The following is a 20,976-nucleotide window of genomic DNA, read 5'->3' on the forward strand; positions in this document are numbered from 1 at the left end:
ACATGAACAAAAAACATCTTAAAGTGAATATGTGACTAAGTGCAAACAGAAAATCCGAGAAAAGACAGCAAAATATTGCAGAAAAAAACACCGTACACCAACGCTGTGTGCAAAAACCCCAGTGGGATGCAAGTCAGACACACACAGGGGTGAATTAATTCACTCCAGTAGCAAGCACAAATCTGGTCGTGTGATTGGACACCCGTCAACAGCAGTGTTGAGCCACGCTCTTGAATCGGTGCTCGCGAAACTGACCAGGGGCTTTATTAGGCAAGGGCCGGTTTCGATATTCAATGTCTCATCAGCTGCAGATGCAGACTCTGCTTGAACCAGGGCTAGTGAACTGCCCAGATGTTTCTAGACAAGAATGGGGTTCGACCTTAAGCATCTCATCAGCATTGGCATCAGCATTGGTGAACTACCCAGACCTTCATGGGCAGGGACTGATTTCGACATTCAAAGTCTCATCATCAGCAGCAGCAGTCAGGCTCTGCTTGAAGCAGTGCTCGTGTCGCTGACAGAAATGTGCAGGCAAGTCCACCACTCATCTTGAACACGAATGATCTCACCGAGGTCGCGTCAACAACAAACAAAAAACATCAACAAACCCATCCAATCCACAGCACATAGAGCGCGGTGGTTGGTGGTGGTGGGGGAGCGGTGTGTGGGGGGGGGAGCCCAGGGCGAACCCCACTCAGTGTGGGCCCTGGGGGGAGGTGGGGGGTGGATGGGAGGGGTGGGCTCCCCCCCCCCCAAGGGCGGGGCCCGGGGCGGTTGACCACAAGGTGAGAAGCGGCTCCGAGTGGGCGATTTAACGTCGAATTTTTGGTGCCGCACATTTTAGGGAAATATATGTTTATTTTTCCTACGCAGATTTGTGTTGTTGTTGTTGTTGGTTGTTGTTGTCGTTGCTTCGACTATCACCAGCGGTATGATGTAATGTATCCACTGTACAACTTTATATATCCACTAGCTTTACTACCCGGCTTCGCCCGGGTCTTGGATTCACGACGCCCGGCCGCCTTTGTCTTCCCAGTGGCGATGTTCACACACCACAGCAGTTACTCGTTTGAGGCTTAGTCGCCCTAGGGGAGGCCCAGGAGCGGTTAAAATAATGCTCACCGGTGGTGGCCATGAGCGGGAATCGAATTAGGGTCGTATATCGCGTAAATATAGATAGATGTGTGTCGGTAAACCCGCCACCACCCGACACAGCCAAATAGTAATGGGTTCGTCACGTAAACACAACGTAGCCAATTCGTTAGAGTACAGCACGAGTGTATAGTAGTGTCGTGTATAGTTTAGTGTATAGTGTAGTGTATAGTAGTGTCGTGTATAGTAGTGTAGTGTATAGTGTAGTGTATAGTGTAGTGTATAGTAGTGTAGTGTATAGTAGTGCAGTGTATAGTGTAGTGTATAATAGTGTCGTGTATAGTAGTGTAGTGTATAGTAGTGTAGTGTATAGTAGTGCAGTGTATAGTGTAGTGTATAGTGTAGTGTATAGTAGTGTAGTGTATAGTCACTATACACTACACTACTATACACTACACTATACTATAGTGTAGTGTATAGTGTAGTGTATAGTAGTGTAGTGTATAGTGTATAGTAGTGTCGTGTATTGTGTAGTGTATAGTGTAGTGTATAGTAGTGTAGTGTATAGTAGTGTAGTGAATAGTAGTGTCGTGTATAGTGTAGTGAATAGTAGTGTAGTGTATAGTAGTGCAGTGTATAGTGTAGTGTATAGTAGTGTCGTGTATAGTAGTGTAGTGTATAGTAGTGTAGTGTATAGTAGTGTCGTGTATAGTAGTGTAGTGTATAGTGTAGTGTATAGTAGTGTAGTGTATAGTTGTGTAGTGTATAGTAGTGTAGTGTATAGTAGTGTAGTGTATAGTAGTGTCGTGTATAGTGTAGTGTATAGTAGTGTAGTGTATAATTGTGTAGTGTATAGTAGTGTAGTGTATAGTAGTGTAGTGTATAGTAGTGCAGTGTATAGTGTAGTGTATAGTAGTGTCGTGTATAGTAGTGTAGTGTATAGTAGTGTAGTGTATAGTAGTGTCGTGTATAGTAGTGTAGTGTATAGTGTAGTGTAGAGTAGTGTAGTGTATAGTTGTGTAGTGTATAGTAGTGTAGTGTATAGTAGTGTAGTGTATAGTAGTGAAGTGTATAGTAGTGTCGTGTATAGTGTAGTGTATAGTAGTGTAGTGTATAGTAGTGTAGTGTATAATTGTGTAGTGTATAGTAGTGTAGTGTATAGTAGTGTAGTGTATAGCAGTGTAGTGTATAGTGTAGTGTATAATTGTGTAGTGTATAGTAGTGTAGTGTATAGTAATGTAGTGTATAGTGTAGTGTATAATTGTGTAGTATATAGTAGTGTAGTGTATAGTGGTGTAGTGTATATCAGTGTAGTGTGTAGTGTAGTGTATAGTAGTGTAGTGTATGGTAGTGTAGTGTATAGTGTAGTGTATAGTAGTGTAGTGTATAGTGGAGTGTATAGTAGTGTAGTGTATAGTGTCGTGTATAGTGTCGTGTATAGTGTAGTGTATAGTAGTGTAGTGTATAGTGGTGTAGTGTATAGTGTATAGTGTAGTGTATAGTGTAGTGTATAGTAGTGTAGTGTATAGTAGTGTAGTGTATAGTGTACTGTATAGTAGTGTAGTGTATCGTAGTGTAGTATATAGTAGTGCAGTGTATAGTACGGTAGTGTATAGTGTAGTGTATAGTGTAGTGTAGTCTATAGTGTAGTGTATAGTAGTGTAGTGTATCGTAGTGTAGTATATAGTAGTGCAGTGTATAGTAGTGTAGTGTATAGTGTAGTGTATAGTAGTGCAGTGTATAGTAGTGTAGTGTATAGTAGTGTAGTGTATAGTAGTGTAGTGTCTAGTAGTGCACTATATAGTAGTGTAGTGTATAGTGTAGTGTATACTATACACTACACTATACACTACACTACTATATAGTACACTATACACTGTATAGTGTAGTATTCTAGTACAGCACATCTCGGTCATGTCAGTCAGTCGACCCATGGCACCCGCAGGGTCTGTCCCGTGACCTCGTGCCAGCGGGCGTTCGACACTTCACGTGGCCTTAAACGTGCACCTAGCCTGGCACAAGCGTCGTGGGTTGTTGTTGTGTCAGAGTGTACGTTCCCTCCGTGAGCGTGTGTCAGTGCGTGTGTCAGTGTCTGTGTCGTGGCGGCCAACACCAGTGACGATTATCCGAACCGGTCCTGTGCCTCCCCTAGGTCGACTCAGCCTCAACTGAGTACCTGGTGCGGTGTGTAGTAAACATCGCCACTAGGGGAGACAAAGGCGGTCGGGCGTGGTTCTGGCCACCCATCGTCTCGTGTACCGTTCCGGCATGAACAGGTGCTCGCTAACAGCACTTGCCCCAACAGTAAGTTAAGGCTATACGGGTGATCTTTGTTTTTATATCTGTAAATATATTATGAAACACCAGTTGACGATTGTCTGAACCGGTCCTGGGCCTCCCCTAGGTCGGCTCGGCCTCAAATGAGTTTCCGGTGCAGTGTGTAAACATCACCGCCACTGGGGGAGACAAAGGCGGTCGGGCGTGGTGCTGGCCACCCACCCCCTCGTGTGCCACAGCACCGGGATCCTTCATAGGTGCTTCTGCTCGTTAACAGCACTTGCCCCAACAGTCTTCTCGGTCTTCACGGGGCATCTTTGTCTTTGTGGGATCTTTCGAAACTCATGACGAGAGGATGCGTGGTAAAGGGTTGAACGTTACGTGATTACTTTATTCGAGTGTGATGTGATTATGATGTTGATGATGATCATGATGATATTGATGATGCAAATGTTCGTGATTGCGATGTATGTATGTACAACTTCTTTCGCAACGTACGTAGCCAACCGTGCTGTGTGTGTGTTGAACTTCTTTCGCACCGTACGTATCCAACTGCTGCTACTCCAGCTGCCGCCGCTGCTCCAGCTGCTGCTGCCACTGCTGCTGCTGCTCCAGCTGATGTTCCTATAGCTGCTCCAGCTGGTGCTGCTGCTTCTACTCCAGCTGTTCCTACTGCTGCTGCTGCCACTGCTGCTGCTACAGCTGCTGCTTCTACTCCAGCTGTTCCTGCTGCTGCTACCACTGCTGCTGCTACAGCTGCTGCTTCTACTCCAGCTGTTCCTGCTGCTGCTACCACTGCTGCTGCTACAGCTGCTGCTTCTACTCCAGCTGCTGCTGCTGCCACTGCTGCTGCTCCAGCTGCTGCTTCTACTCCAGTTGCTGCTGCTGCCACTGCTGCTGCTTCTACTCCAGCTGCTGCTTCTACTCCAGCTGTTCCTGCTGCTGCTGCCACTGCTGCTGCTACAGCTGCTGCTTATACTCCAGCTGCTGCTACAGCTGCCGATGCTGCTGCTCCAGATGCTCCAGCTGCTGCTTCTACTCCAGTTGCTGCTGCTGCCACTGCTGCTGCTTCTACTCCAGCTGCTGCTTCTACTCCAGCTGCTGCTTCTACTCCAGCTGTTCCTGCTTCTGCTACCACTGCTGCTGCTACAGCTGCTGCTTATACTCCAGCTGCTGCTACAGCTGCCGATGTTGCTGCTCCAGATGCTCCAGCTGCTGCTTCTACTCCAGTTGCTGCTGCTGCCACTGCTGCTTCTACTCCAGCTGCTAATACTGCTGCCACTGCTCCAGCTGCTGCTTATTCTACTACAGCTGTTGCTGCCACTGCTGCTGCTCCAGCTGCTGCTGCATCTACTCCAGCTGCTGCTACAGCTACCGATGCTGCTGCTCCAGATGCTCCAGCTGCTGCTTCTACTCCAGTTGCTGGTGCTGCCACTGCTGCTGCTGCTGCTGCTTCTACTACAGCTGCTCCAGCTGCTGTTGCATCTACTCCAGCTGCTGCTACTGCTTCTACTCCAGCTGCTGCTACAGCTGACACTGCTGCTGCTCCAGCTGTTCCTCCTTCTACTCCATCTGCTCGTGCTGCTGCTGAGCTACCACCTTGCCGCGGAACCTCTGGAACGCCACCCGCCTGATCTCGCTCATGCGAAGCCCGTAGATGACGGGGTTGAGGGTGCAGGGCAGCATGTAGTGGAGCACGTGGAACGAGAAGCGCGCCTCGGCCGCGCGCGACTCGGGGAACGGGAAGCTGTTGACGAACGACACGAGGATGGAGACGAAGTAGACGCCGGCCACCATCAGCTGGGTGACGCACGCGTGCACAGCCCGCCGCTGGGTGGCGCGTAGCCCCGGACGCCGGAACTCGAGGAGCACGCGCGCGTAGGCGACGCTCACGATGGCGGCCGGAGCTGCGACGTAGATGGCGAGCGTCGCGTAGCCGTAGGCGACGTGGCCGGCGACGTCACCGCAGGCGACGTGCACGAGGCCGAGGTAGTTGCAGACGGGCACGGGGATGGCGACGGGTCGGCAGAAGTCGAGGCGAAGGACTCCGACGACGTTGGCGAGGCAGAGGAGGACGACGAGGGCCGCCGCGGACGCGAGCGAGGCCGCCGCGCGCGCGTTCGTCACGAGGGCGCCGTAGCGCAGCGGGTGGCCGATGGCGACGTAGCGGTCGAGCGACATGAGGCACAGGGTGGAGGTCTGCATGCGGAGGGTGGCGTGCGCGACGAACATCTGCGCGACGCACTCGCCCAGCGGGATGGCGACGGCTCCGAACGTCGAGCGCGCGAGAGCCGGCAGGCTGTTGGTGGCAGCGACGAGATCGACGCCCGACATGGCGCACACGAGGAGGTACATGGGGCGGTGGAGGCGCCGGTGAGCGCAGATGGCGAGGCAGAGGAGGGAGTTGCAGACGAGCGCGGAGGCGTACGCGGCCAGGTAGAGGGAGAAGGAGAGCCACCGGGCGGCGGGCGGCTCGCTGAAGGGGTTCCTCAGCTCGATGGTGAGGTCGCTGGCATTGCCCTGCGGCGCGTTCGGCGGAGGTCTGGTTGGTGGTGGTGGTGGGAGGGGGGTGGAGGAGACAGAGGAGGAGGAGGCAGAGGAGGAGGAGACAGTAGAGGTGGGGGAACAGGAGGAGGGGTGGATGAGGAGGAGGAGGCAGGAAGAGAATGAGTCAATTTTATGTTTGTACACAAACGCACACACGCATGCCTTTCTGGCACAAATCTGCCACTCAAAGCGCCATCATCAGCATGAATTCTCAAAGTGCAGAAACATCGGCTATTGTATATATGTGGTAGTGGCGTAACGCGCGGGGCTTGTAAACAGCGGGTGCATTTGAGGGCGAGCAGGTGTAAGCGTCAAGACACGGAGGTGCCGCGAGATATGCGCCAGCAATTAGGGGGAGAAGCAGTACTTCAACAGTTTTTTCTTGCGGTGATTGTACCACCTGATGATGATTGCTTGTGTTGCAATCGAAACGTCGTGATGTATTATTTTTTTCTAAAAAGCAATTTTCTTGCTGTGGTCGTCCCACCTGATGACGATTGCTTGTGTTGCGATCGAAACGCCGTGGTCTATGATGTTTCTACCCACGTGACTTTACCCAGAGACACCAAAGAGTATGGAGAAGCAGTAATGAAGCGGGTGCATTTGGGGGCAGGCAGGCAGGTGCATGCGTGCGTGGGGGAACAAGGGGTATTCGTCGGAGAGACGGGAGATGTTGAGAGAGAGAGAGACAATGTACAGGAGGCGCCGCTGAGGTGCCAGCTTAATGGAGGGTAACCGAGGACCAGAGGTCGCAAACGGGTTTTGATTCTCGATTCAAAGCTTCTTCGTGACTGCAGCAGGGATTCATCTTCTTGGTTCTTTCGGTAAATTCACGTAGAAGGGAAATAATAAAATAAAAAAAATAAAAATAATTAAATTATTCTAACGACGTTTCGGCCACAACGCAAGCAGCCGTCCTCAGGTGAAGAACAGGTCTGTCGGGGAGACAGCGTCTGAATGAAACACCACCAGGCTTGGTAGCATATATTTAAGCTGGGTTGAAAGGGGGGGAAGAGCGCCTTGACAAAAGAATTTGCATATCAAGAGGGATTTAGCATATTTATGGGAAATGCAGGTATGTGCTTAGTACTACTTGTGAAATGCGCACACCTCCTACGCCAAGAAGAAGGGGTTTTGATTCCTTACCCGTACCCGTACCCGGCCGCACCAGGGTCGCAAACGGGTACCCGTACCCTACCCGATACCCGGCTACCCGTACCCGGCCGGGTATCGAGTAGGGTACGGGAACGGGTACCCGATTGCGACCTCTAGGATGAAGCCATGTTGCAGGCGCGGGTGGGTTGATTCTAGGAACTTGAATTGTGAGAAGAGACAAGACGTTGGGAAATGAGTGACAAACGGTTACTCACCAGTGACTCACGGCCTACCCGTTCCCGTACCCAGCCGCACCAGGGTCGCAAATGGGTACCCGTACCCGTACCCTACCCGATACCCGGCTACCTGTACCCGGCCGGGTATCGGGTAGGGTACGGGTATCGGGTACCCGATTGCGACCTCTGGGATAAAGCCATGTTGTAGGCGCGGGTGGGTTGATTCTAGGAACTTGAATTGTGAGAAGAGACAAGACGTTGGGAAATGAGTGACAACCGGTTACTGACCAGTGACTCACGGCCTACCCGTACCCGGCCGCACCAGGGTCGCAAACGGGTACCCGTACCCTACCCGATACCCGGCTACCCGGGTATCGGGTAGGGTACGGGTATCGGGTACCCGGTTGCGACCTCTGCTGAGGATCCTTAATGAGGAGGGGGATATAAGGCTGGGTGGTTGTTGGTTGCAGCTGAAGGGATGAAGGAGACAAGACTCATGGAGAAGAAGCCTGGGACCTCGCCCTCCACAGCCAATGCTGCTGGGGGCAAGGACGAGGGTGGAAGTGCGAGAGAAGAGTGACAGGCTAGCGGAGTATAGAGTGACATCTTGATTTGAAGCGTTCGTGACTGCAGGGATCCATACCCTTTGGTTCTTTCGGTAAAGTCACGTAGGTAGAAAATAAAATAAATCATGCCACTTCCGTACCATCGTCTAGGAGGCCGCTCTCCTTCTATCTTACAGCGACATGTTAATTTCTCACATTAACATCACCAGCCCCGGCCACTTATTTATGACCCTTGGGCTACACCCATTTCAAACCTTTTAAAACAGTCTGCCTCAGCAGCAGACCATGCTTTCCCACCTGACGACGGACGCTTGTGTTGCGCCCGAAACGTCGTGATTTATTTTATACCTACGTGACTTTACCGAAAGAACCAAAGAGTATAGAGTGACAGGCTTAGTGGAGTATAGAGAAAGGGAGTTCAGAGCAAGGGTAATTAGGGTAAGGACGAGGGTGGAGGTGCGAGAGAAGAGTGACAGGCTAGCGGAGTATAGAGTGACATCTTGATTTGAAGCGTTCGTGACTGCAGGGATCCATACCCTTTGGTTCTTTCGGTAAAGTCACGTAGCTCTTTTGCCTATTTCAGCAACTGCTTTTTGCTGTGGTTGTCCCACCTGATGACGGACGCTTGTGTTGTGTCCGAAACGTCGTGATTTAATTTAGTTTATTTTCTTTACCTACGTGACTTTACCGAAAGAACCAAAGAGTATAAATGTGGACGTGTTTCTACTGGGTTTGTTTATGCACGACAAAGGGCTGGTGTGATCTTTAATAACAAAAAGCCCTACATTCACTTTGAAAATTGGTTAAATAAAGAATGGCATAACCCTGTTGTTTGATCTGTTAAAAATAAAGCGTCTCCTGAATTTTGGGCAACCCTCTAAATATATGAGCACATAAAGACAAAGATCCCCCGTCTAACATAAACAGACTGTAGGGGCAAGTGCTGTTAGCGAGCACCTATGAAGGCCGGAACGATACACGAGGGGGTGGGTGGGTGGCCAGCACCACGCCCGACCGCCTTTGTCTCCACAGTGGCGATGTTTACACACCACACCAGGTACTCATTAGAGGCTGAGTCGACCTAGGGGAGGTCCAGGACCGGTTCAGATAATCGTCACTAGGTATTGGCCGTGATCGGGAATCGAACCCTGGTCGCCGGGTTCATAGAGCAGCGTAGCGCTAACCGCTACACTACCGCTCCTCACATAAAACACACAAACACACATCACCCGATGGGTGCTAATGTCTTCAATGTATTGTTTATATTCTCATTATTGTCAACATCTATTTGTTTTCTTCTCTTTCACGTGTGACGTTGAGAAAATTGGAAATAACACGTTTGGAAGTACTCAGATTGTAAATTGTGTGGATTTACTCACCAAAACACTGCACGAATAACGAATTGGTATGTTCTTTTTAAGTGACAAACCTTACTAATTGGCTGTGTCGGGTGGTGGCGGGTTTAACGACGCATATTTGCGAGATCTAACCCAAAAACAACCTGCATTATTGATGATATTGTTCACGAAAGCCTACGTGTTCAACATAACATTGTAGCTCAGCGCAAGCGAGTTTCAACCCACCATGATGGGCGCGACAGAGGGCAGCTGCAATCTTTAAAACCAAACGAAACTAAAAGGACGTGTTATAATTGTTGCGATAAATTGTTACGATAATTGCCGATTGGAGAATGTATCATTGGGACATCAATCTTGATTTTAAGCTTTCGTGACTGCAGGAATCCATACTCTTTGGTTCTTTCGGTAAAGTCACGTAGGTAAAAAATTTAATAAATTACGACGTTTGATCGCAACAAATATAATCCAGCAGTGGAATTGTTTTCCGTCTAAGGACGACCGCTTGTGTTGCGATCGAAACGTCGTGATTTATTTTATTTATAGCTACATGACGTTACCGAAATAACGCAATGCGCTAACCGCTGCGCCACCGCTCCCCAAGTGTGTATGTGGGTGGCCCCGTGGTGAGATGTTAACTACCTCGCCTGGTCTACAGGAGGTCGTGGGTTAGATCCCGAACCTGACGACGCCTGCTGCTGTATATTTGGAGTCTGAGTGTCTCTCTCATCATCGTCACGGTGGCGAGGAGATGTTAACTACCTCGCCTCGTCTACAGGAGGCCGTGGGTTCAATACCGTTCTGACGATGCCTGCTGCTGTATATATTTGGAGTCTGCGTCTCTCTCTCTCATCATCATCACGGTGGCTAGAAGATGTTAACTACCTCGCCTGGTCTACAGGAGGTCGTGGGTTAGATCCCGACCCTGACGACGCCTGTTGCTGTTTATTCGGAGTCTGCGTGTCTCTCTCTCTCTCTCATCATCATCATCACGGTGACTAGGATATGTTAACTACCTAGCCTGGTCTACAGGAGGTCGTGGGTTAGATCCCGACCCTAACGACGCCTGCTGCTGTATATTTGGAGTCTGCGTGTCTCTCTCATCATCATCACGGTGGCTAGAAGATGTTAACTACCTAGCCTGGTCTACAGGAGGTCGTGGGTTCAATACCGATCTTGACGATGCCTGCTGCTTTATATTTGGAGTCGACGTCTCTCTCTCTCTCGCTCGCCATGGTCGCGTGGATTTTTCTCCGGGACCTGCGGTTTCTCCCCCCTCCACGTTTAGAATCGACATCTCTACGCGTTCAGAGCGTGTTGGATGCTGCTATGAATTTCCACGCGATGATGATGATGATGAGCCGCTGCCGTCTGTGATGGCTAGGTTTTCATTTCTGAAAAGGAGCTACCACATCGCTCAGTGGCGCCTTAAGCTTGGCAAAATAAAATAAAAAGTTTCGGTTTTTTTGTCGTATATATGAGACAAAAAACAAATACTCTTAGTTTTTTTGGTAAAGTCACGTAGGTAAAACAATCAATGAAATATCAATAAAAAAGCATTTTAGTTTAGTTGTTTTCATTTATTTTATTTTATTGATTGTTTTACCTACGTGACTTTACCGAAAAAACCAAAGAGTATGAATCCTTGCTGTCACGAAAGCTTCAAATCTAGAACAAAAAACAAAGATCACCCATATAGCATTAACAGACTGTTGGGGCAAGTGCTGTTAGCGAGCAGCACCTATGAAGGCTACCGGCACTGTGGCACACGAGGGGGTGGGTGGCCAGCACCACGCCCGACCGCCTTTGTCTCCCCCAGTGACGATGCTTACTGCACACCGCACCAGGTACTCATTTGAGGCTGAGTTGATCTAGGGGAGGCCCAGGACCGGTTCAGAGATAATCGTCACCGTTCTTGGCCGTGAGCGGAAATCGAAACCCGGGGGTCTTTGCCAGGTTTGGAGCGCAACACGCTAACCGCTGTGCCACCACTCCCCACATATACAAACGAATACAAAGATCCCCCGTATAGCCTTTAACAGACTGTTGGGGCAAGTGCTGTTAGCGAGCATCGATGAAGGCCGGCACGGCACACGAAGGGATGGGTGGCCAGCACCACGCCCGACCGCCTTTGTCTCCCACAGCGGCGATGTTTACTGCACACCGCACCAGGTACTCATTTGAGGCTGAGTCGACCTAGGGGAGGCCCAGGACCGGTTCAGATAATTGTCACTTTTGTTGGCCGTGAAAGGGTACAGAACTGGGGTCGCCGGGTTCTTAGTGCATATCTGTCAACCCATATTATTGTAAAGGGATATTGAGTTTTCAGATCCATATGGCGTACAGACGTTTTATAGCGGGCACAAATCAAAGTTGTCTACTTGTTTGTGTTTCTCTCCCTTGTGATGGGACTTTGCAGGTGGTGACCAATCAAGTCTGATTTGGTCTGTGATAAGGTATGGCACTGATAAGGGCTTGACAGGTTTGTAGTAGTGTAGTGAATAGTGTAGTGTATAGTGTAGTGTATAGTGTAGTGTATAGTGTAGTGTATAGTAGTGTATTGTGTATAGTAGTGTAGTGTATAGTAGTGTAGTGTATAGTAGTGTATTGTGTATAGTAGTGTAGTATATAGCAGTGTATAGTAGTGTAGTGTATAGTAGTGTATTGTGTTCAGTAGTGTAGTGTATAGTGTAGTGTATGATGTATAATAGTCTGACTTGGTATGTAATAAGGGAGGTACTGATAATGGTTGACAGGTTTTTGTAGTGTAGTGTATACTGGTGTAGTGTATAGTGTAGTGTATAGTGTAGTGTATAGTAGTCTGATTTGGTCTGTGATATGGTAGGTTTGTAGTTGTGTAGTGAATAGTAAGTAGCGTAGTGTATAGTGTAGTGTAATGTATACTGCAGTGTATAGTGTCGTGTATAGTAGTGCAGTGTATAGTGTAGTGTATAATAGTGTCTAGTAGTGTAGTGTATAGTAGTGTAGTGTATAGTAGCAAAGCTGTCAACGCGTACGGTTTAACCCCGTATTCTTGTGCAGGGATATTGCATTTTCATGTATAGACGTTTCAAAACGGGCAACATTTTTTTAAAATGTCTATTTGTTTGTGAATGTCTCCATTGTGATGGAACTTTGTCGGATGAACGTCGAGATTTAGAAGGTGGTGACCGATGAGGTCTGAATGAATCCATGACAATGCAGGCAATAATAAGGATGTGACAGCGATGTTAGCGACGCTCCCCACACACGCACACAAACACACACACACACATGAGTTCACCGCAGACGACAACAAAAACAACAACAGCAGCTACTCACCCGGTCATGTTCACGAAGTGTTCAATTGCGTGCCCGGCTTCCTCCACCTCCGTGTGGCTTAGTCTGCCGCACGCTTGCCAACTCCTCCTCCTGCCCCCCCTATCTCTCTCCTCTCTTCTCACTCACTCACAACCCCCCGCGCCTTTTAAACCCAACTTTGGTGGAGCTCAACGGGGTTGTAGTGGGGTGGGGTAGGTGGGTTGGGGTGGGGTGGGATGTGTGTGTGTCGAGTGTGTGTGGGTAGGGTAGGTGTGGGGGTTGGATGTGTGTGTGTGGGGTGAGTGTGGGGTGGGATGTGTGTGTGGGGGGGTGTGAGTTGGGCAGTTGGAGGCAGTCGCCCTCCAACAACAACGGAGGGCGGAGGAGCGACGCTCACAACAACGAGCGGAGCGCCAGGTGGCCAAAGCACAACAAGTTGGCACAGTAGGGGGCACAGGTGGTACATCAGCCAGTCATCTCGGTCATCTCAGTCAGTCGACCCGTGGCACCTGGGTCTGCCCCGTGACCTCCTGCCAGCGGGCGTTCGACACTTCACGTGGTAGCCTCAAGGTGCACATGGCCTGGCACAAGCGTCGTGGTGACGTCACTGCCACTTAGTGGCGAATGGCGGTTGTTGTTGTTGTGTGTGTGTGTGGGATGTGTGTGTGTGTGGGATCTGTGTGTGTGTGGGATGTGTGTGTGGGATGTGTGGAGTGGGATGTGTGTGTGGGGGGTGGGGTGGCTGCACTGGCTGGGCCATGTAGCCCGCATGCCCAAGCAGCTTCTGTTTGGCCGCATAGAGGGGGCTAAACGGGCACGCCATGGGCTGGAGAAGAGATGGAGCTGATGGATGAGTGAATGAGTGGGTGAGTGAGTGGGTGGGTAAGTGAGTGGGTGAGTGAGTGGCTGAGTGGGTGAGTAAGTCACACGGGCTGGAGAAGAGATGGAGCTGATGCGGTACAGGAGGATGTGGAACTGAGTGGACTTGCCGATGAACGGTACCTGCGGTGTCAAGATCGGCCTCTGTGGAGGAGGAGGCTCGTGAAGGACGCTACTGGGCAGTTGGAGGCAGTCGCCCTCCAGCAACAGCGGAGGGCTGAGGAGCGACGCTCACAATAGCGAGCGGAGCGCCGGGTGGTTAAAGTTCAGAAATTTGGCATAGTAGGGGGCACAGCTGTTGCACCTACCAGTCATCTCAGGCAGGCGACCCATGGCACCTGGGTCTGTCCCGATACCTCCTGCACGAGCCTGGCACAGTAGGGGGGTACAGCTGGTGGTGCATCTACCGGTCATCTCAGTCAGCCGACCCATGGCACCTGCTTGGTCTCCTGCACCTAGCCTGGCACAGCAGGGGGGTACAGCTGGTGGTGCATCTACCGGTCATCTCAGGAAGCCGACCCATGGCACCTGCTGTGTCTGTCCCGAGACATCCTTCTGTCAGCAGCGAGCCTTCGACACTTCACGTGGTGGCCTCAAGGTGCACCTGGCCTGGCACAGGCGCCGTGGTGACGTCACCGTCACTTATTGGCAAATTATCGGGGTAGGTTGAGTGAGCTGGGGTGTCTTTCGTGGGGGTGGTGAGCGGTAGTGGTAGTAGCGGTCAGCGCTACGCTGCGCTACGAACCCGGTGACCCCGGTTCATTACCCGTTCACGGCCAACACCACCGGTGACGACTATCTAAACTGAATCATGGGCCTCCCCTAGATCGACTCAGCCTCAAATTAGTACCTGGTGCGGTGTGTAGTAAACATCGCCACTGGGGGAGACAAAGGCGGCCGGGCGTGGTTCTGGCCAGCCACTCCCCTCGTGTTGCCGTGCCGACCTTCATAGGTGGCTCGCTAACAGCACTTGCCCCTACAGTTTGTTCAGGCTATACGGGGGATCTTCGTAGTTGTGTGTAGGTGGGTGTAGGTCTGTGTGTAGGTGTGTATGTATGTAGGTGTGTGTAGGTGTGTGTATGTGTGTGTATGTGTAGGTGTGTGTATGTAGGTGTGTGTAGGTGTGTGTGTAGGTGTGTATGGATGTGTGTGTAGGTATGTGTGTAGGTGTGTGTATGTATGTATGTGTAGGTGTGTGTGTATGTATGTGTAGGTGTGTGCGTGTGTATGTATGTGTAGGTGTGTGCGTGTGTGTGTGTAGGCGTGTATGTATGTAGGTGTGTGTATGTATGTGTGTGTAGGTGTGTGTATGTGTAGGTGTGTGTAGGTGTGTTCACGTGTATGTGTGTGTAGGTGTGTGTATGTGTGTGTAGGTATGTGTGTGTGTGTGTAGGTGTGTGTGTGTGTGTATGTGCGTGTGTAAGTGTGTGTGTATGGAGGTGTGTGCAGTCCAGCAAAAACAACCCCTACATTCTTGCTAAGCCTATACGGGGGATCTTTGTATTTGGTGGGAGGCGTGGGGGGTGGAATTTGTTGTGCGCGTGTGTTGGGTTGTGGAGGGATGGAGGAGTCCCTGGCGCTCTCGTTCTGGGATATCCCGAGTGAGTCCCGTCTCTAAACACCCGCGGGGGTTAGAGAGGGGCGTCTCTTCACCGCCCCCACCACCACCACCACCCACTACGAACTGTGGGATCCGCTTAAATTAGCACCCAACACGACTGACTCCCCATCGGCTTGGCTTGGCGATCGCCAACGTTTGTACGCGGCCCTAATGGGTTTAGTTAATGAGCAACAAGAGAGAGACACTCCGCGAAGCTCGCGGTTACCGTGCTGCTATGTATATAGACATGTGTGTGTGTGTGGGTGTGTGTGTGGTGCTGTGTGTGTGTGGTGCTGTGTGTTATGTTATATGTGGGGAGCGACAGTGTAGCGGTTAGCGCGCTGCGCTATGAACCCGGCGACACGAGTTCGATTCCCGCTCACGGCCAACACCAGTGACCATTATCTGAACCGGTCCTGGGCCTCCCCTAGGTCGACTCAGCCTCAAATGAGTACCTGGTGCGGTGTGTAAACATTGCCTCTAGGGAGACAAAGGCGGTCGGGCGTGGTGCTGGCCACCCACCCCCTCGTGTACCGTTCCGGCCTTCATAGGTGCTCGCTAACAGCACTTGCCCCTACAGTCTGTTAAGGCTATACGGGGGATCTTTGTCTTTGTGTTATGTTATGGTGCATCAGCCAGTCATCTCGGTCATCTCAGTCAGTCGACCCGTGACACCTGCTGGGTCTGCCCCGTGACCTCCTTGCCAGCGGGCGTTCGACACTTCACGTGGCCTCAAGGTGCACTTGGCCTGGCACAAGCGTCGTGGTGACGTCACCGCCACTTAGTGGCGAATGGCGGTTGTTGTGGGTGTGTGTGGGGGTGGGGGTTGTGTGGCTGAGTCATGTAGCCCGCATGCCCAGCCACCGCATGCCTAAACAGATTTTTGTTCGGCAGGATCGAGGTGGCTAAACGGGCGCGGCACGGGCTAGAGAAGAGATGGAGTGATGTGGTACAGGAGGATGTGGAGCTGAGTGGACTTGCCAATGACTGGTACCGGCGGTGTTAAGATCGGCCTCTGTGGAGGAGGCTCGTGAAGGACGCTGCTGGGCAGTCGCCCTCCAACAACAACGGAGGGCGGAGGAGCAACGCTCACAACAACGAGCGGAGTGCCGGGTGGCTAAAGCACAGCAAGTTGGCACAGTAGGAGGCACAGGTGGTGCATCAGCCAGTCATCTCGGTCATCTCAGTCGGTCGATCCGTGGCACCTGGGTCTGCCCCGTGACCTCCTGCCAGCGGGCGTTCGACACTTTACGTGGCCTTAACGTGCACATAGCCTGGCACAAGCGTCGTGGTGACGTCACCGCCACTTAGTGGCGAATGGCGGTTGTTGTTGGGTGTGTGTGGGGTTGCTTCTTCACGTCTGCATTGTCATCATCACCATACATAGCACAGTTGGCTTCGTACGGTCCGAAAGAAGTTCAACACACACACACACATAACACGGTTGGCAACGTACGATGCAAAATAAGTTCAACACACACACATAACACGGTTGGCAACGCACGGTGCAAAATAAGTTCAACACAAAATCGCACATAGCAAAAGTGGCTACAAATGCTGCTACGGGCCCAGCACTTTCAAGGGCCCCGCGCTAAACGCTTTAAAGCTATCAATTCCGGTTCAGTGATTCTGCACTTGCTCTATTACTATAGTACTATACCGCCCTCGACTTTTACGAACGACGGGGTGTATAAGGTTGACGATTTGTCGTATTATCTGGCCGTATAGCAAATGAAAAAAAATGCAATTAGTTTTAGTGTGCATGCAAAAAAAGTTTTTTTTTATTTTAACGTTTTTTTTTAGAATTATAATTTAGGGCCCCATTTATAACATCATGTGCAACAGGCCCCGCAGGCACCGAGCTTCATCCGGCACTGCGTGTCTCTCCCCCCCCCCTCCCGCATGTTTGCTCCAGCTGTGTTGTAAGCCGCCGCCCGTTCGCGTTGTAAATCCCCGAACGGGACGCAATGAGCCCGCGCGCTAATCCGCAGCTGTAGGTGGCGGTATTGAGCGGCCGGAAATTTGCACGCACCTCCGCTTAGCACCGATTGGCTGCGTACGGCGCGAAAGAAGTTCAACACACACATCACGGTTGGCTAGGTACGGTGCAAGATAACTTCCACACACACACAGCACGGTTGGCTACGTACGGTGTGAAAAAAGTCCAACACACACAGCACGGTTGGCTTTCGTGACTGCAGGAATTCATACTCTTTGGGTCTTTCAGTAAAGTCACGTAGAAAAATAAAAAATGACGATGATTATTTTATTATTTTTTCTCCATCTACGCGACTTTAGCGAAAGACCCAAAGAGTATAAATGCGTGATGTTGATTATAAATGTGCAGGAAAAATTTCCACACGACCACAGGGAGAGAGACACACGCAAAATCCAAATATATAGAAGGTATCGTCAGGGTCCCGGATTGAACCCACGACCTCCTGTATGCCAGGCGAGGTAGTTAACATCTCGCCACCGCAGTTAAGACACAGACAAAGACCCTCCCTATAGCCTCAACAGACCGTTGGGGCAAGTGCTGTTGGCGAGCACCTATGAAGGCCAGCACTGTTGAACACAAGTGGGTGGGTGGCCAGCACAACGCCCGGCCACCTCTGCCTCCTTTCGTGGCGATGTTTACTACACACCTCACCAGGCACTCCATTTGAGGCCGAGTGGACCTAGGGGGGGGCATGACCGGTTCAGATAATTGTCACTGGCGCTGGCTGTGAGTGGGAATCGAACTCGGGTATCTGTCGGGCTCGTAGCTACACGCATGCTCACACACGTGTACACATACAAACAAAGACGAAGATCCCCCACATAGCATTAGCCGACTGTTGGGGCAAGTGCTGTTCGCGAGCACCTATGAAGACCGGCACCGCACACGAGGGGGTGGGTGGCCAACACCACGCCCGGCTGACTTTGTCTCCTCAATAGCGATGTTTACTACACACCGCACCAGGTACTCATTTGAGGCCGAGTCGACCTAAGGGAGGCCCAGGACCGGTTCAGATAACACTATGTAACACGATTTTTGTTCCTGGGTAGTAAGTGTTATTTTCTAATTGCTTATGCTTCAAAAGTATAGAAAATGGCTATTGTTCCCCATGAACTTTGCTTTTGTGACCAGGACTTTACGTGAAGGAATGACACACATGCACACCACGTTGTCTCATTGACAATAGCTACACTTCAAAATATCACTCTCCTGATCATTAAAGCAAAGTTTGTGGGGAATAATAGCCATTTTCTGTACTTTTGAGGCATAAGCAATTAGAAAATAACACTACCCAGAACAAAAAAAATGTTTTTGTTACAGAGTGCAGGGTGGCGCTAACCACTGCACTACCGCTCCCCCCACACACACACGTACACACACACGTACATACACACACACTTACACACACATACCTACACACGTGTACACCAATACCAACAGCCGACATTCGCCACCAAGTGACGGTGACGTCACCACGGCGTCTGTGCCAGGCGAGGCGCACTTTGAGGCTACCACGTAAAGTGTTGAAGGCTCGCTGACAGGAAGAGATCTCGGGACAGACCCAGCAGGTGCCATGGGTTGACCGACTGAGATTACCGATAGATGCACCACCAGCTGTACCCCCCTACTGTGCCAGGCTATGTGCAGGAGGTATCGGGACAGACCCAGCATGTGCTATGGGTCGGCTGACTGAGATGACTGATAGATGCACCACCAGCTGTACCCCCCTACTGTGCCAGGCTAGGTGCAGGAGGTATCGGGACAGACCCAGCATGTGCCATGGGTCGGCTGACTGAGATGACTGATAGATGCACCACCAGCTGTACCCCCCTACTGTGCCAGGCTAGGTGCAGGAGGTATCGGGACAGACCCAGCATGTGCCATGGGTCGGCTGACTGAGATGACTGATAGATGCACCACCAGCTGTACCCCCCTACTGTGCCAGGCTAGGTGCAGGAGGTCTCGGGACAGACCCAGCAGGTGCCATGGGCTGACCGACTGAGATGACCGGTAGATGCACCACTAGCTGTACCCCCTACTGTGCCAGGCTAGGTGCAGGAGGTATCGGGACAGACCCAGCATGTGCCATGGGTCGGCTGACTGAGATGACTGATAGATGCACCACCAGCTGTACCCCCCTACTGTGCCAGGCTAGGTGCAGGAGGTCTCGGGACAGACCCAGCAGGTGCCATGGGCTGACCGACTGAGATGACCGGTAGATGCACCACTAGCTGTACCCCCTACTGTGCCAGGCTAGGTGCAGGAGGTCTCGGGACAGACCCCAGCAGGTGCCATGAGTTGACTGAGATGACTGGAAGATGCACACATGTACACACAACCACTGAGAGAGGGGATGCTACAGTGAGCTCCTGAAATTATTGTTTTATTGTCTTACAATATGGACAACTTCTACGGTAATATCTGTTGCTTTTTGCTTGGTGGAGGTATTTTGAGTACTTAAGTGTCGTTTTGAACGTGTGTGTTTTTGTTTGTAGCAATGCTATAATTGTTTCTGGTAGTGAGGCCTTGTCATCCTGGTGTGTAGATGAGGCCTGACTAGCCTAGATCGGTCTAGCCCACGCCTTTGCTTAAACACCGCCCCCTCCCTCTTCCCTCTGTTAACTCAAGTCTCAGTTGCCCTCTCTGTGTTATTTTCCGTGACATGTGGCCAGATTTTAGTTTGTTTCTGCCATATTTGGGTCTTGTAATGCTGCACCAGGCCTTGGAGGCCTATTATCTAGGCAAGCCTGCCTTCGTAAACTATGCTCCTAAGTTAACAATATTCTTCTCCCCTATCACTTTTTCCACTGCCATTTATACATCCTGTTGTGTTGCCCTCTAATTATTTTGTATCCCCCACAGTGGGTTGCGTGTGCTCTCTGCACCCACGCACCTCTGGTGCTTGACTGCAGCGTATCCTGACCCACAAACACATCAGGATAACTACAGCAGTGATTAATACATCAAGTGTCTGGGATTGTAATAACGCTGTTCGGCTGTCGCATCGATAGTGTAGTTTTGACGCAGGAGTGTTCGGGTACAGTATTGTTAGTGTAGCAATGTGTTATAGTTTTTTTCAATTAAGACTTTTATTAAGGCCACGTAGGCGAGCCTAACAGCTGATGGAAAGTCAACTCCTGCAGCCTGCCGTACGTAAGTGAATGCCGCCTTCGCGAAGCCGCAGCATGCACCAGAAGTCGCAACCAGGTACCCGATACCCGTACCCTACCCGATACCTGGCTTCCCGTACCCGGCCGAGTACGGGTACCCGTTTGCGACCCTGGTGCGGCCGGGTACGGGTACGGGTAGGCCGTGAGTCACTAGTGAGTCACCGTTTGTCACTCATTTCCCAACGTCTTGTCTCTTCTCACAATTCAAGTTCCTAGAATCAACCCACCCGCGCCTGCAACATAACTTCATCCCAGAGGTCGCAATCGGGTACCCGATACCCGTACCCTACCCGATACCCGGCCGGGTACGGTACGGGTACGGCCGGGTACGGGTACCCGTTTGCGACCCTGGTGCGGCCGGGTACGGGTAAGGAATCAAAACCCGTTTGCGACCTCTGAGGAGCCTCCACTCCTTGTTCCAACTGCTCCAGTTTTGGCTGCACTCCTCTCCCACGCCCTTTAACCTGGGCCGCAACGCCACTGGCAACGAGGACATTCGGGAGCCCCCTATTTTAGTGCCCTGCTGAGCTACGGGAAGCTATCCATTTGCAGAGCCAGTCGGCAGGCGGTAGAAAGCACGGGCATGATGGTGGGGAGCCTGCAGCTTTAACTGCCTACTCATGTGAGCGAGGCTCAAACTGGACTCAAATAACACGGTTACCTGAGTTGTGTTCAGAATGGGGAGCTGGTGGGGTGCTCTGCTCAGTGGATAAGAGAGGCACGAGGTGTAAATCGGTGCTGCACATATAGGCTTTGTAATGTGCACGCGGTGGCTTTCAATAATCACGGTTGCTTTATATTGAGTACAATTAAATAGCATAAACAAATGAAATTATAAACAACTGATCATGTATTTGATG

At 51.0% G+C, this 20,976-nt stretch overlaps 1 protein-coding gene across 1 annotated transcript; it reads right to left on the bottom strand.

The window, feature by feature from the left end:
* Positions 1-4,290: 4,290 nt before the first annotated feature.
* Positions 4,291-20,612, bottom strand: LOC133360980 (olfactory receptor 51E1-like). The gene is made up of 4 exons (XM_061579864.1): positions 20,510-20,612; positions 19,840-19,864; positions 4,963-5,911; positions 4,291-4,329 (listed from the first exon to the last, which is right to left on the bottom strand). The coding sequence occupies exons 1-4, from the start codon at positions 20,610-20,612 to the stop codon at positions 4,291-4,293; spliced, it is 1,116 nt and encodes a 371-aa protein (XP_061435848.1).
* Positions 20,613-20,976: the final 364 nt, after the last annotated feature.

Source organism: Lethenteron reissneri, chromosome 70 (genome assembly GCF_015708825.2).
Source record: "Lethenteron reissneri isolate LAM-NWPU_2019-01 chromosome 70, ASM1570882v1, whole genome shotgun sequence".
In the NCBI taxonomy this organism is placed as follows: domain Eukaryota; kingdom Metazoa; phylum Chordata; class Hyperoartia; order Petromyzontiformes; family Petromyzontidae; genus Lethenteron; species Lethenteron reissneri.

Coding starts and splice junctions, on each gene's coding strand:
- LOC133360980 (XM_061579864.1), bottom strand. CDS start 20,612: ATGTCCTCGTTGCCAGTGGCGTTGCGGCCCAGGTTAAAGGGCGTGGGA. Junction 5,912..19,839: donor GCTGCAGTCAAGCACCAGAG/GTGCGTGGGTGC, acceptor ACCACCAACCAG/ACCTCCGCCGAACGCGCCGC. Junction 4,330..4,962: donor GGTTCCGCGGCAAGGTGGTA/GCTCAGCAGCAG, acceptor CAGCAGCTGTAG/CAGCAGCAGTGGCAGCAGCA.